Genomic DNA, 16,019 nt, shown 5'->3' with positions numbered 1-16,019 from the left:
ATGATGATGATGATGATAATGATGGTGGTGGTGATGATGATGATTGTGATAATGATGATGATGATGATGATGATGAGGTCGCTCATATTGCGTGCATAATTGCAGGACGTCTGTGTAGGAGGAGAGATATTTTTTTTAAAGCCACAAAAAATGTTTAAAACTCCTCTAAACAGACTGATTTCAGCTGTCGAGTATCAAATGAACACACAGATGCGACAGTCTTAAGTGAAAAAGAGGACGATGTCCGTTTCAGCATGGACTAGAGTAGGTCAATGGTTTCAGGAAGAACATGTCATTTCATTCGTTACACTTCCTCTCTGAACACCTGGCTCGCTAGACAAGCATAGAGTTATGAAATTCAAAAATATGCACCGACCGGACATTGACCGCGCATCGTCCGCTCATCAGAAACACAGACACACCCGAACCAACCCCAAAGCGATCGACACTTTGGCATTGGAAATAATGCAATCGTTTAGATCGGCCTTGAATCGATTTATTTCGTGTGACTGAGTCATTTTACTCGTAGCCTGATCATAGCAGGGATGTGTTACGAAGGATAGGAATCTCTTCGCTTTAGTACCAGCCTGCTTTAACCCCATCTGACGAGCCGACGACAGGATATTGTCTTTAAACATGGGTTTTAACAATGTCTTTTCAGGTGTTTCAACAATGAAGACATTTTCATTTGTCGACAGATTCCCTTAGCAACAAAAGAAATTCGGATTTTAATCTGGCTGGTGCAGTTTTTGATAATGCATTAGTACGTACATGTATAATTGGTATCAGCGAACAGAAATCACCATAATTCGAGTAATATTAAAAGCTAATTATCTCAGAATCACGCATGACCACGAATGAATTGTTATACAAAATATGTTCATAATCATATATTTTTCAAAATGACTGAGCTCTTAAATAGCACAAATTGTCGGAAAATGCTGAAATTTGTCAATTTTGGAAGTAGTTATAAAATTAAATATGTCTTTTTTCACGATTCTTTTATATCATGTTGGCATGAAAACATCACAAGAGCTTCTCTTTTACTGTCCATAACTAATTTGAAATTTCCAAAAGAGATTGCTGAAAAACAATGCTTTTAGAGACAAAAGGCGTAAATACTGATATTTCGCTTTGGCAGAATCCATTCGGATCCGAAGGGTTAACATCGGCACGCCACATGGAATATCAAACCCCCGTGGAATGCTTTGTCAGTGATTGGGATGCTCTTGTATTCCTATACATTTCGAATGTATCGTGCTTGACTTTCCTATCCTTCCTAAAAATTAACACATCCCTGATCATAGTTACTACGGACAGATGTAGGCCTTATTATAGTCTGAAAGTGACAATGATACTCCGTATTTCAAGTTTGATGAATAGCACGGGAGGTACTATTTGTCAGAAGGGGGTTTAAAGTTTTCGCAGAACAGGGTCTCGTTTCAACAAGACTTGTTATAATAACAAATGTACGATTTCTATAACAAATTTAATATCAGCCAATCACATTGAAGGATTTCTGTAGCTTTCAACTGCTATCATTAATGTGTTAATATAACAAGTTCTATGAACATGATGAAGCGGACTCCAGATATTTCATCAGTTCTCAGTCGCTAGTATGCCTGAATTAAAAGTCGATTTTGATTTATTGCTTATTATGATTTATCCCATATCGCTGTGAATGTGAGGATTCTAGAACAATTACATGTACTGCGTAAAATGGAAATATATAATTTCATTTTCATTTTAATTGAAATTTATCAAACCACTTTTTTATTCACTTATATATTCTATAATGGTACACTATCGCTAATTATAGCAAATTCAATAACTTAAATGAAGCCACTACTCCAAAACCATTCTGAACAGCGCCATCTCAACACCTTAACTACATCTTTACCCAAGATGCAACATCGGACATGTACTCTTTAGAAATAAAAATGTACTCGTAAAGATGGATATCTTTCTAATCTTTACATCATAAACAAAGTTGACACAATATTTGCATCAAAAAGAGTTGTTTGAATATGCTTATAGGAATTCCAGTTTTCCAATAGTGATCAAATGGCCATAATGGGTGTCAAGACTCTACCAGGTCCCCGTGACAAAAAAGGGTTAGCGATTGATCACTAACATGAAAGAACAATCCTGCCTAGTTCCTACAGTCAGTATATTGAGCATAAACAGATCCATTTACGTAATCCTTTGGCAGAAATTGAATTGAATTGAATTGAACTTGAAATTGAGATTTTGAATTAAATTGAAATTCCACTTCGTTCCGAGTTCAGTGTCCCTTTAATGATGGTTGAGTGTATTACAAATTCCTATTATTTTGAACTTTCATGACATTTCTCATCAGTCACTTGATAAACCAATGGACTGGATAAAAATTAACATCTTATTGACTCATACAATTAGCATCCAATGCCTCTATATTGAGTACCAATCCCTTTTATTTACAAAAACCCCAAGAGACTGAAGTATTTCCGTCTAAACTTTGTCGAGAGCTTCCATCATCTTCAAGTCTGTATGTATTCATTTGGAGGCGTATTTGTTGTGTCAATATGATCACCCTTTCTGCAAACGAACCCCGTAATATACCAAGGAACGTTTATATTTAATTTCTCATGTTATCAGATTTCAGCAAAAATATCTTTATGACAACAAAATGATATTGAATGATTGAAGGAACATTCAACATTAATGAACGGAATACAAACGGATGCTCTTTTCAGAATTTCCAAATCGATGAGGGAAGCTAATTGTTGCTACCGAGCTGGAAATGCAGCTTCATAGAAATATTTTCGCTTGTCTAAAACAAACTACTTTAAAAAGATGATTACAAATGTCTAGCTCTCACCAATTGTTATTTCGGTCATATTAAGACTATTTGATATTCACAATTACTTAAAACCTTCTTTTTACGAGAATACAGTAAAAAAAAGAATTGAGGAGACATAACAGGTTGCACCTGTCAATCTGAGTGCTTACTCATTTTAACCAGTTTGCTTTTGGCCGAGGGAGTGAAATTCGATGCACACCATCCCCACCCCCCCCCAAAAAAAACATAATAATTATTGGATTTTAAAGACGGCTTGACGATTTAAAATGATTTATTAGCGGGCTAGCAAAATACACATTTTAGTTTGTTTTGATTTTGAAAGGGGGCGTGGTTGCCCGAGAAAGGGCTCGTGACCCGACCCGTAAAGGGCGGGGCAGCGCTTTTTGGCGCCCGCGCCAAAGAATTTGGGCACAATGCCAGACATTTGCCGCGGTTGAGCTATGCGCGGATAAAAGTGCGGGGAATGCTTCATTTTCGTTTTGGCTTTCAATGAAGAGAGATGACGGTGCATGTGTAAAGCGTGCTTACAAAATTTTTTGAAAATTTTCTTTCGGCACTGGCAACTAGGCCTAGGTGGCAGATATTTCGACATTTGTCTAGCTACCTATACCGGATATCTACACAAAGGATTCATACTTTTATTGGATTATACAGACGCTGATTTCAGTTTTTTACTGTCTTCAGACTTCAGCCTCAGGAATTGTTGCCGTAGAACTAAGACTAAGTTAGCTGTGCCGATTTGTGGACCTAAAAGATTCAGTTTGCAACTTCAGGATTGAATTTTTTCTTGGCGGTTCGCTTGATTGAACTTTGGAGGTGATTGCATCCAGGATTCATTGGACTTGGGCTGAGTGACGGAGCTTCGAGTCTAACTCTAGTTTCGCGAGTTGATCATGCCAAAGGTTAAGGCCAAGAAAATAACGACCGCAGGTGCGAGGAAGGGAGATGACACACCGAAGAGGAGGCCGGGTCGGCCGAGAGGTCCACGGGCGACGTCAACCCCCGCAAGTGTGGATCTGGGGCTGGGAGGCGGCAACAACGGGCCAGGAAGGAGCGGTGAGTTAAATCCCTCTCAGTCTCAAGTTGTCGATGTTGATGAAAAAAGTGGTAGGCCTAGGTCTAAAGTTGGTGATAAAATGGCAGAGCTAGATCTAGATCTAGTGGGGCGGGAAGGCCAGGCGCCCGTGGGCAGATCTATTGCTTGGCATGAGATAGTAGCTCAGGAGTCGGATACCGGTAGCTCGGGGCAGGCTCAGCCAGCAGTTTCAGTGCCGGCGCGGTCGGCAGGGGTAGCCGAAGATCTAGGCCTAGATCTAGTGGAGGTCGGTGTTGAGAGATCTGAGCCCCAGGCGCCTAGGCTTTCTGCCGTGTTGGGGGCACCGGAACCATTTATTAGCGCATGCGACCCACTAGGTGTGGAAGTGGCTATCTCACTGAAGGAAAAAATTTGGGCAAGTGAATATATAGATTTGGGAGTGCTCCTTAAGCATAATAATGCACGTGATGAGTTTGGGGCCTTGAGTGTAGGTGACACCACTTTGAGTTTGTGTCAATCGGGATCTGGTCTTGGTTTGCAACTTCAACCTCAATCAAAGGCTAAGAAAATCATGTCGGTAGAGCAGTGGACTTCGGTGTTTCTAGTATTTGCCTCAATTTACGCTGAGAAGCACATTGAAAGGAGCAGGGAGCTCATGAAATATATGGATTTGATAAGGCATGCAGCCCGTGCGTTTGCAGGTTATGGCTGGCGTGACTATGACACTCAGTTTAGGAGCAAGCAGGCGCGTTTACCCGGGCGATCCTGGGCGAGCGTCGACGCCGAGTTGTGGTTGATGCTGGTGGCCTCTAATGGTCCGCGGCAGCGCCACAATTTACCCCATGCCCCTCGCCATCAGTTCTACAGAGGGGAGTACGGCGCGAGAAAATCTTTTCCCTTCGGAGGAAAGGGACCCGGAGCCAATGGCACACCCAGCCGAGGCGTGTGCTTTGCCTTTAATAGAGGCAAGTGCATGCGAGGCAAAGCTTGCATCTATGAGCACAAGTGTTCCCGCTGCCAGGCGACAGGTCATGGGGCTAAGCAGTGTAGCCAAGGGCGGGCCGGTTCCAGTCCCGCTGGCAGTAAATAGGTCTACGGCTAGTGCGGTGTCGTCTATTGCTCCGACCCCTATTAAGTTAGCACGTTTGGTGCCCATGTTAGCTACTTATCCTAATCAGGAGCATGCTCAGTGCTTGTATAATGGTTTTAAGTTTGGTTTTTCATTACATTTTGAAGGGGACAGGGTCCCATTGGTTGTTAAAAACCTGAAATCAGCATTCGAACACATGGATACGTTGAAAAAGAAATTGAGGGATGAAATAGACTTAGGTAGGATAGTTGGGCCTTTTGTTGTTCCTCCCTTCGAGAATATGAGGTGTTCACCAGTGGGGTTGGTGCCCAAAAAGGCCCCAGGGGAGTTCCGTATGATTCAACATTTATCGGCACCCAGGGGAAATTCAGTTAATGATGGCATACCGGAGGGGCAGTGTACAGTAACATATTCGTCCTTTGATTCGGCGGTAGATATTGTGACGCAATTGGGGCGGGGTGCCCTTATGGGAAAGACTGACATTAAGTCAGCTTTCAGGCTCTTGCCTGTTCACCCAAAAGATTTTGAGTTGCTTGGGATGTATATAGATGGTCGTTACTATTTTGATCGTTGTTTGCCGATGGGCTGCGCAGTTTCTTGTTCCACTTTTGAATGTTTTAGTACTTTTTTAGAGTTTTGCGCGAGAAAAGTTGCGAAGTCGCAAAATATTGTCCATTATTTGGATGATTTCTTTTTTGCAGGCGGCCCTGCCTCGGAGGATTGCAGGCGGGCAATGCATTGTTTTGAAGCAATTTGCGAACGATTTGGGGTGCCCATAGCGCGAGAAAAAACGGAAGGCCCGACCACACAGTTGTCATATCTTGGGCTGGTAATAGATAGCGTTTCTCAGCAGGTTCGGGTACCGGAGGACAAAATTGAGAAATTAGTAGGGAAATTAAATTGGGCGGTACAGAAACAAAAAATTTCCCTAAGAGACATTCAGTCGATTGTAGGTAGTCTAAACTTTGTATGTAAGGCAATTGCTCCAGGGCGAGCATTCATGAGACGGCTCATTGACTTAACTAAGAGCGTTAAGCGTCCTTTTCACATGGTTAGGTTGACGAGAGGGGCTAAGGCTGACTTGCGGGTTTGGTTGGAGTTCTTGGCACATTTTAATGGTCAAGTTTTCTTCCGGGCTCCAGGCTGGTTTGGAAGCGAGGAAATTCAGTTTTTCACTGATGCGGCGGCTGGCATTGGTTTTGGAATTTTCTTTGGAGGCAGGTGGGCTCAATCCAGGTGGCCTGCTGATTTCCAGGCCGGTAGGAGGTCTATAGCTTTTTTAGAGCTATTCCCTATTTGGGTAGGCTTGGAGATTTGGGGCATGGAGCTAAAGGACAAGAATATATTGTTTAATTGTGATAATCAGGCCGTGGTGGCAGTACTTAACAAGCAGTCGGCGCTATGCCCTGATATTATGGTTTTGGTGAGGAAGGTGGTGATTATATGTTTAAGCAATAATATAGTGTTGAGGGCTAGGCATGTACATGGATGTGATAATGGTATAGCTGATGCACTATCTCGATTTCAGATGCCGAGGTTCCATGCGTTAGCACCGGGGGCCGCCCGGGAGGGCGTGGAGGTTCCAGTCCGTCTTTGGAAGAGCTGGCTATCGAGAGAAGTCGACTGCTGATGGCTTCTAGGGCAGCTCGAACACACACAACTTACTCTATTGCCTTGGGGGCATACGTGAAATTTTGTAAAGTGTACGGATACGACCCCCAGCTACCCCCTAATGTAGAATGGGTGGCGCAGTTCATTTCTTATTTATCCTTTATGGGATATGCAGGGTCTACTATTCAAACATACATATCTGGGTTGGCATTTTATATGAGTTCATCTGGGCTAAAGGATGTGACCAAGAGTTTTGTGATTACAAGGTTAATTGAAGGGTGTAGGCGAAGTACTTTGAGAAGAGATGCTAGGCATCCAATCACATTGTCTGTGTTAAATAGAATGCTCGCCTACTTGAGGCATGTTTGTGGTAGTCATTACGATGTTTTGATGTACTCTGCTGCTTTTTCAGTGGCATTTTATGGTTTGTTGAGAGTTAGTGAGTTGACAGTAGAGTCCAGGCATAGATGTGAGTCTATTCTGCAGCACACAGATGTTAGGGTCACTGGCGATGCACCGCATCGCAGGGTGGAATTATTCCTAAGGAAGTCAAAGACTGACCAGCGGGGAAATGGGTGCACCATTTCGATACCAGAGTTGGGGACAGTTAGCTGCCCTGTGATGGCGGTTATTCGTTATTTAGAAATCCGCCCAAAGAATGGTGGAGCCTTCTTTTGTTCATATGGTGCTCTCCCGCTAACTAGGCGTGAATTTGGAAACATGATAAAACGATGTTTGACATACGGGGATATGCCGGCGGCAATGTTTTCATCGCATTCCTTTCGTATTGGGGCGGCTACGACCGCTGCCATGGCCGGTTGCTCGGATGAAGAAATCCAACGCATGGGGCGTTGGGTTTCGAGTGCACATCGGAGATATATAAGACTCGACATGGTTAAGTAAAAAAATAAAAAAAAAAAAAAAAAAAAAAAAGAACGAAAATATATATGAAATGATGATTTTAGGTTATTTGACATTTTGACCAAAATCAGGTGTAAGTTATCTTCCAATAATGTCACAACGCGTTTACTTTACACGAGGACATGTGCTTTAATCAAAGCCGTGGCCGATGGGTTGTTGGATATTTGGGTGTATAATTCTCAATATATCTGCTTACATGGTATTGTTTTATTTTATTCAGCCCTATTCAGAAGCAGGGTGGTATGTTCAGTGCCAAGAGGCTTGTTTACAAAGGAGCCCTTGTTACAGTATACATTATACATTGTACATTATGCATCATATATTATACATTATACATTATACTTTATTACATTCTTTATACAAAATGAAGAAAGAGATGGTACTATATTGATGGGAATGTGTTTATACGTTATACATTATACATTATACCTTATACATTTTACATTATACATTATACCTTATACATTTTACATTATACATTATACATTATTATAAATTGATTGGAATGTGCTCAGACATTATACATTATACATTATTATATATTGGTTGGAATGTGTTTATACATTATACATTATTACATTATACAAAAGGAAGAAAGGGATAGTACTATATTGATTGGAAGGTGTTTGGAACATCAGATTGATCATAACGACCCCCCCCCCCCCCCCTGTACATGTTGATATCAATATACATGTATCATCAAAATAACTCTGGGCTTAATATTGAATGAGTAAGTGCGGGTTTAATGATATCACACAATTACGAGCATTCTGCTTTTTAGAGAGAATGTTACAACGGTATAATGACGTGTTTAATATCAATGCTTTCAGGATTAAGGGGAGGGGTCAAAAATGTGATTACATACATTGTATCTTGGAGGGGAAAACCCCGTGATGAAGGGGTGGTGAAGGGTAGCAGACCTTTCAGGGGGAAATTTTCATACTTCAAAATTCTGCCCAGCCCTCTTTTCTTGTTTTCTATTACAGGACCTGTGGTGTGGATCATAGGGGACTCGATAGTGTTTTGGGCACATCGCAGGGCGAAGAACACCGGCGAGGCTGACCTTGGACTTGGAACGTCGGTCCGCTGGTTGGGGAAAAGGGGGCTACGAATTGAAGGGGTAAGCGATTGGTTAGATAAGATGGGTCGGAGTGAACCAAAGCCTTCAGTAGTAGTATTGCATGTAGGAACGAATGACATTGAGGCACTGTCCAAGAAGAAGCTGGCTAGTTTGACGTATAGACTTTTTGACGCCAATAAGGACAAATTTCAAATAGTGTGGTCGGGCATTTTGGAGAGGGTTTGGTACCCCGCTGGCTGTACAGGAGATCAAGGTAAATTGGACTTAAAGAGAAGGGCGGCCAATAGGTACGCCAAGGCTTTAGCTGCAAGATTTCATGGTAAAGCCATACCGCATCCATCAATATCCCATAATGACATTTCGCTGTACAGAACTGATGGCCTACATCTGGCCGATGAAGGGTTGGACAGATTTATCAGTGAGTTAAAAGTTGGTCTTTCATATCTTCGTTGAGTATGTATTTATACATTTTACCTTAGTCGCTCCGGCGTGACCGACTCCAGACCGTCCGATCCGATAGTATGAATAAGGGTTTTGGCTGGTCTGGAGCCGGTTTCACCAGTGTGTCTATGCTTTCATAATGTATCATTTGTTGTTATTTAGCTGCTCATGCATTTACGTTCAATGTATGCATGCATTAAATCATGTTGGGGTCAGTTATGGATAACCTAGATATACATTGTAATGGAGGAATGAGCAATGTTCCCTGGTACCCCCCCCCCCCTGGTAAAAGCACTAAGGATGATAACGTTGGTGAATACTAGTAGAATGATCCTGTAATGGTTGCTAAGATTTATTGAATATCTTGGTAGATACGAGTAAAATTTTGACGTGTTTGTTGGCGGTCGATCATATATAAATAAATTATATATTCTCGTTTGGCGGTAATTTGGCAATTAGGCCACCTGAAACACGTATTTTCCAAGAATAATTGGGTATTTCTGGTCATGCCAGGGCAGGCATGTGGATTTTAATCAATTATGTTATGTTATTATGTAAGTTGCAGGTCCCCACTCGTTACCTAGGTGAGGGGGACCTATTTGTACATACAAATGTTTGAGAACGCTGTTAAACTGAAATAATTGTGTCATGCTTAAAGTTTAATCTTAGCCTGACCTGATCTTAAAGGCGGGCAGGCTGGTCTATAGTCATGGGCATTCATATATCTCTATATGCTATATTTATGTCATCTGTAATCCACCGATAGCTCATAATTAATAGCTGTGCTGGGATTCCGGTCCGGCTAGCAGGGAACCAGTGGGAAAACAGCCATGAATTTTAAACATTGAAGAACTTACGAGGGGGGCCTTCTAGCCGGGGGTTTAACCCCTCTCCGAGGAGCTTATTAAACAAGGGTATCGGTTGGTTACAGACATTATCGGTATATGTATATGTGATGATATTCATACACTGTACACAAAAAGCAGAATTGGTAAAGATGCACATTCATCTCTATTTTCATTAAAGCCACGACAAATCGCAATTCACTTGTTCTTGTTGTTTTGTTAGCCGTGAATAATGGATTTTAAAGACGGCTTGACGATTTAAAAATGATTTATTAGCGGGCTAGCAAAATACACATTTTAGTTTGTTTTGATTTTGAAAGGGGGCGTGGTTGCCCGAGAAAGGGCTCGTGACCCGACCCGTAAAGGGCGGGGCAGCGCTTTTTGGCGCCCGCGCCAAAGAATTTGGGCACAATGCCAGACATTTGCCGCGGTTGAGCTATGCGCGGATAAAAGTGCGGGGAATGCTTCATTTTCGTTTTGGCTTTCAATGAAGAGAGATGACGGTGCATGTGTAAAGCGTGCTTACAAAATTCCCACCTCCTCCCCATTACCATCCTCTAGTTATAATTAAGGGGGATGTTGACATATATATCGTGGGGGGATTCTTGCATATTATGGATATGGTTGTGTATTTATTGTCCTTGTGCATTCTTAATGTTATTTTGTTTATTTAGTTTTTGTTTGCAAGGAAGAAGTCAATTCGAAATTACTATGAAGCAGGTTATGCCTCAAACGTTCATGTGAGTTGTCATAAAAATCCAAGTTATGGATGGTTATAGAAAAAATCTGGGGATTGAAATTATAATTTTCTCAGGTCATTTGAGAAGAAATGTTTATGAATTCATAATTTCTATGTATGTTTTATTTTCCTCTACCATGAGCATTATATATGAAGAAATGTTTGATAAGATTGCATAGGCTTCATTTCAGATAAAGTTATTTCTCGGGTCTGCATCGGACTCCTTAGGAATTAGACGGAAGTATTGTCCCAATTTTTAGGCTTCTTCAAGTTCAGCCGAATGTTCAGGTCTTTAGGCGTAGTATGTTGGTATACTTATGTGAATTTGTATGGTAATTTTGTCATGGTGTATTTATTATTAATACTGCCCACCTTTGGTATAGGAAGCAGCTCACGCATCAGTCAGATTTGAGTTATGGTTTTTAAATATCTGTTGTGTGCTGCCCGTTCAGGCAGAAATTGTGAAGAAATGATCGTTTTGGGGAAAGATATTGAAGAAAATATTATTTAGTTTAATTGCATTGATGTATATGTTAATGACGAACACGCATTGGTCATTTACAACGAGTGATACTTTCGTACCTTGCTTCCCTTTGCCAGAGTATGGCCATATTAGTGAATTTCGTTTGGTGAAACAAATTTCTTTCTGAATTCAATTTCCTTTATTAAAGTTCCTTTAAGGGGCTCAATATTTTCAGTGGGATGAAAATTGGATACCTATAGTTGGCTTGAATACCAGCAGTAGTTGATCTTGGCAAAGTGTGATTAGGGGGGGGGGGGGGTACAAGTACTTTTGCATTTATATTTTCCAGGGAAGTTGTATTTGTTGAATCTATATGATACTCTATAATGAATGGTGTATGAAGTAGTTGGAGGGTGATGGTATACTTTTCATGGTTAATTTCAGAATCTAGGCAGAGCCTAGGCTGATAGAAGAGCGTAACACGAATCCAAATTCGAGGGTGTTTGACCTGGTCGCACACCAATCCTAACAACGATCGTCGTGCATAAGTGGGCCGTAAGGGAATTTTATCCTCCTGTCCTATTTTGGCCAGTGGGCAGGCGGGTTTTCGCCCTTACTCGTTTTTGGGAGGAGTGTTGACGCCTTGTGTGTTGTTGAAAAACAAGCAGTTGAAGTTCTGGGGGCATGATTTCAGTAAGAGGCGCATTATTAAAGTACCTCCTTTTTTCCTTTCCATGCCAGGGCAGGCATGTGGATTTTAATCAATTATGTTATGTTATTATGTAAGTTGCAGGTCCCCACTCGTTACCTAGGTGAGGGGGACCTATTTGTACATACAAATGTTTGAGAACGCTGTTAAACTGAAATAATTGTGTCATGCTTAAAGTTTAATCTTAGCCTGACCTGATCTTAAAGGCGGGCAGGCTGGTCTATAGTCATGGGCATTCATATATCTCTATATGCTATATTTATGTCATCTGTAATCCACCGATAGCTCATAATTAATAGCTGTGCTGGGATTCCGGTCCGGCTAGCAGGGAACCAGTGGGAAAACAGCCATGAATTTTAAACATTGAAGAACTTACGAGGGGGGCCTTCTAGCCGGGGTTTAACCCCTCTCCGAGGAGCTTATTAAACAAGGGTATCGGTTGGTTACAGACATTATCGGTATATGTATATGTGATGATATTCATACACTGTACACAAAAAGCAGAATTGGTAAAGATGCACATTCATCTCTATTTTCATTAAAGCCACGACAAATCGCAATTCACTTGTTCTTGTTGTTTTGTTAGCCGTGAATAAAACGATAATAAATGAATAAATAAATAAAAATATACAGATATACATACACACATAAATAAATGAATTAATTTTAACAAATAGATGAATAAATAAATAAACAAATAAATTAATTAATTGGTTAATTAAAGATATAATTACACGAGAAAAATAATAATTACTTATTTTGTTACACTTCTCATGGATCCATGCTGTGATCATCTGAAATTAGCTTCGCAACTGAGATATGGGGTAAGGATGCGAGTTTGGAGAATACACACACACACTTCTTTTATGCAGATTAAATACACTCAGATCCTCTCAGACAGTTGATTCAAGAGGATATTTTTGGATCATCCGCAAATATTTGCAAAATGATACAGAAAATTGGGCACATGGATGATATACAGCGATGCTACATGCGACACGGGTAGTGAGAGAAAGCCATCGTGACTATTTCTTATTTTGTAACACGCTTGGAATTTTGGGCAACGTACTGTCCACTATGTAAGGTAATGAATGTTGGTAAATAATATATATTTTCTGGGCAATTATTATCCAATTAAGCAAATTTATTACCCAATTGTTAGTTTTTATCACCCTATTTGGACAGATTTTAACCAATTGTTGTGTGGACAGAATGTTGCCCAGGCTTGGTTAAAATTTTGACATTTTTGTCCAACTATTTTAAGAGTGTATACGAAGCCACTTTTTCAAACTCGGAACTTCAATTTTTTAAGTAATTGATGGGGTCGGTTCAACGGAAGAAGGCGTATTAAATATGTATGACTAGTTTATTTTGAATGTTATATATCGGTCAACTCAATACTGCAGTATGTAAAATACTTTTTTGAAAATATTGATCATGAAGATGATATCAAAATCTGAATGACGTATCAATATGAAAATCCTGGTGTACTTTACTACCCTCAACATATTTATTCATGCTAAATGTTTTTTTTCGAACGCTCGCCATGCTGTCTCGAAAATACCTGCAGATCGTATTCTGTATCGAGACCCTCGGTTTCTCCTCTTTATGTAACTTAGTCAAGTGGTTTGCTTTTCGCTAATGCTTGAGATATTGAAACATGTGTATATAGAATTGCTGGTCGCTTATGTTGTACATTTATTTTCATTTTCTTTTTATCAAGAGACATCAGACCAAGAACACAAGTACGCAATGACATGCAGGTGTATATGTAGCGCATGTAAAATGAGGAACTAAAATAAGTTTGTGCATTATTCGATTGATCTATAAATGAAAAGAGAAAACATTATTGATAATCGAATCGAATTCGTTGATATGCTTGTGCGCCGGGATCATGGGGATACACCGACCGGGTAAAGGCCAGGGCTAATGATGACAAAATGCCCCTAGTGTATACGTTATCTGCAGAATGGAAAACTGTTTTTTATCATAAATTTATATTAGTGGCGGTTTTAGATTTTTTTTTAAATAGGGAACATGACGTCTGTAGCTAAATTTGTTACAGATTCCGAGCGAGCGAGTAACAATTTAGACCTTTTTAAAATGAAAACCTAAATTGGTTTTACGTATTAATCAGAAAATAAAATAATAAGTATCTCACTATCTTACTTTTCTTTCTTTTTCTCCTGTATTTTCTTGGTCGTGAAACACTTCATGGGCCGAATTCCCAGCCCCAACCCCCCCCCCCACGCCAGTGGTTCTTATATCATCATTGTTACTATCTGCCTAAAAGCGATAATGGGGGAGTGATGTTGGAACTTTTAATAATGGGAAAGAACAAATGAATTTCCCCTTTCGTAGAGTAATTATCATAATATTATTATCCGATCGAGATCTGCTGTAACCTTGTCTACGTAATTCCCCTGATGCCTATACGGATATCAAACTGGTATCCAATCAACTTTAATGATTGTAAATTGGCCATCATGTTCTATTAAGCTACATGTCGAACTAATGATTTCGCTATCAGAATAGACCGTTCACTCAATGGTTGCATGATGCTAGACAAGAGTTTGATAGCGGTAAATGAGTCATAAAACCCTTCAAATACCACGGTCGTTGTTCTCTTTATCTAGAGAATCAACAATTATCTACAACAACTCTGGACAGACTGGATAAAATCCTTCTAAATTGTAAACGAGCCACCCCACCACCACTACCAATGTTAACTATCTATCTTCAACAGGGAGTTGGAAGTCCCTGCTTCTATTTACAAACCCCATTTTTTCTTTTGCGATTTGTGAAAAAGGGTAAATAATTTTCTTTATCAATGCATATTCATCATAGAAAATGAAGGCAAAATCTATGGTTCATTATTTTTCATTGCTTATTGAAGACACGCTTTTCTTTTTCCATAATTTGATCAAAATTTGATTTGATTAAATTTCTCTCATTGTTATCCTTTTGTGTTTCCGACAATACAATGATAATCCTCAGAATCTTTGATTTCGGAATTGTTTGATGACGAATACCATGGAAAACTTTTTGACAAAACTAGATACTATTTATTTCAAGACAAAGCAATGATAAGCTTTCTTCAGTAAAAGAACATGCAATACGACAAAGAAAATTCCAATAATCTAAATTCCCTAGGTTAGTTTAAACCGCCTCATTCAAATATTTTAATAATATCAATCAGAATGACGATATAGGCGAGTAAAACTGGTAGAGAAATACTCGTATCGAGTTTATGAACAAAATGTCCACTCTCTCATTTTCTGGCCATTTTTATTGAAAACGTTATAAAAGACTTACTAGCAGAGAGGTTTCAAAGAAGACTCTTATGTTACCTTGGTAACTGTCTCGTTGTAAAACTTTGTATAACATACCCGCTAGAGGACACCATAATAAGGCTATCACACGCATCAAAATGAAGTCAATTTCAGATCGCACACTTTATATTCCTCTTCAATGAACCAGCTGAATAACAACGCCACGAGGAATCCACAAACATTAAACCATAATGCACGTAACTATGGGGCGCCAAGTGTCCGCCAGTATATTCTGTGCAATTCAAGCAATTCCGTACACAAAATGTGTTTTTATTCAGACGAAAATCTTTTCGTCATGACGCTGTTTTATTTCGTACACGAAATTTATTTTGTGTCACACAAAATTAATTTTGTCTCAACGAAAAAAATTTCGTCTAGACGAAATGTAATTGCGTCCACAAACTTTTTTTGGCGTGCCATACTCCGTCCAATTCACGCCATTCCGTACACAAAAGTTTTTTTGTTCATATGAAAATGATTTCGTCATGATGCAATTTTATTTCGTATACGAAATTATTCTTGTCACACAAAATAAATTTTCGTCGAGACAAAATGTAATTTCGTCCACAAAATTTATTTCGTACACACGAAATGAATTTTGATCTAACGAAATGGCACCCCAAGTGTTCAAAGGAAAATTCTGTAGGAAAATTTGTGTTTCACTCCAACGAAATTCATTTCGTCATGATGCAGTGTGATTTCGTATACAAAATTTATTTTGTGTCACACTTATAATCAATTTCGTCGAGACGGAATAAAATTGCGTCCTCAAAATTCATTTCGTTGCGATGCGAATATCTATTCCGTCGATGAAATGATTTTGTGTCACATCACAAAAAATTCTGTCGACGAAATGATTTTGTGTCACATCACAAAAAATTCCGTCCATGTAAAATAATTCTGTCTCCT

At 39.7% G+C, this 16,019-nt stretch overlaps 1 protein-coding gene across 1 annotated transcript; it reads left to right on the top strand.

The window, feature by feature from the left end:
- The first annotated feature begins 3,384 nt into the window (after positions 1-3,384).
- Positions 3,385-9,113, top strand: LOC121430060. Its single transcript, XM_041627334.1, has 2 exons — positions 3,385-3,898; positions 8,487-9,113. Exons 1-2 carry the CDS (start codon positions 3,736-3,738, stop codon positions 9,032-9,034), a joined length of 711 nt encoding a protein of 236 aa, XP_041483268.1. The 5' UTR covers positions 3,385-3,735; the 3' UTR covers positions 9,035-9,113.
- The last annotated feature ends 6,906 nt before the right edge of the window (positions 9,114-16,019 follow it).

The sequence above is a fragment of the Lytechinus variegatus genome, chromosome 16 (assembly GCF_018143015.1).
Source record: "Lytechinus variegatus isolate NC3 chromosome 16, Lvar_3.0, whole genome shotgun sequence".
In the NCBI taxonomy this organism is placed as follows: domain Eukaryota; kingdom Metazoa; phylum Echinodermata; class Echinoidea; order Temnopleuroida; family Toxopneustidae; genus Lytechinus; species Lytechinus variegatus.
Note: the sequence above shows the minus strand (reverse complement) of the source record. Positions and strands in the feature narration are given on the sequence as shown.

Excerpts from the sequence above, each read along its gene's own strand:
- LOC121430060 (XM_041627334.1), top strand. The coding sequence starts at position 3,736 with ATGCCAAAGGTTAAGGCCAAGAAAATAACGACCGCAGGTGCGAGGAAG. Across the intron at positions 3,899-8,486 it reads CAACGGGCCAGGAAGGAGCG|GACCTGTGGTGTGGATCATA; the intron begins GTGAGTTAAATC and ends TTTCTATTACAG.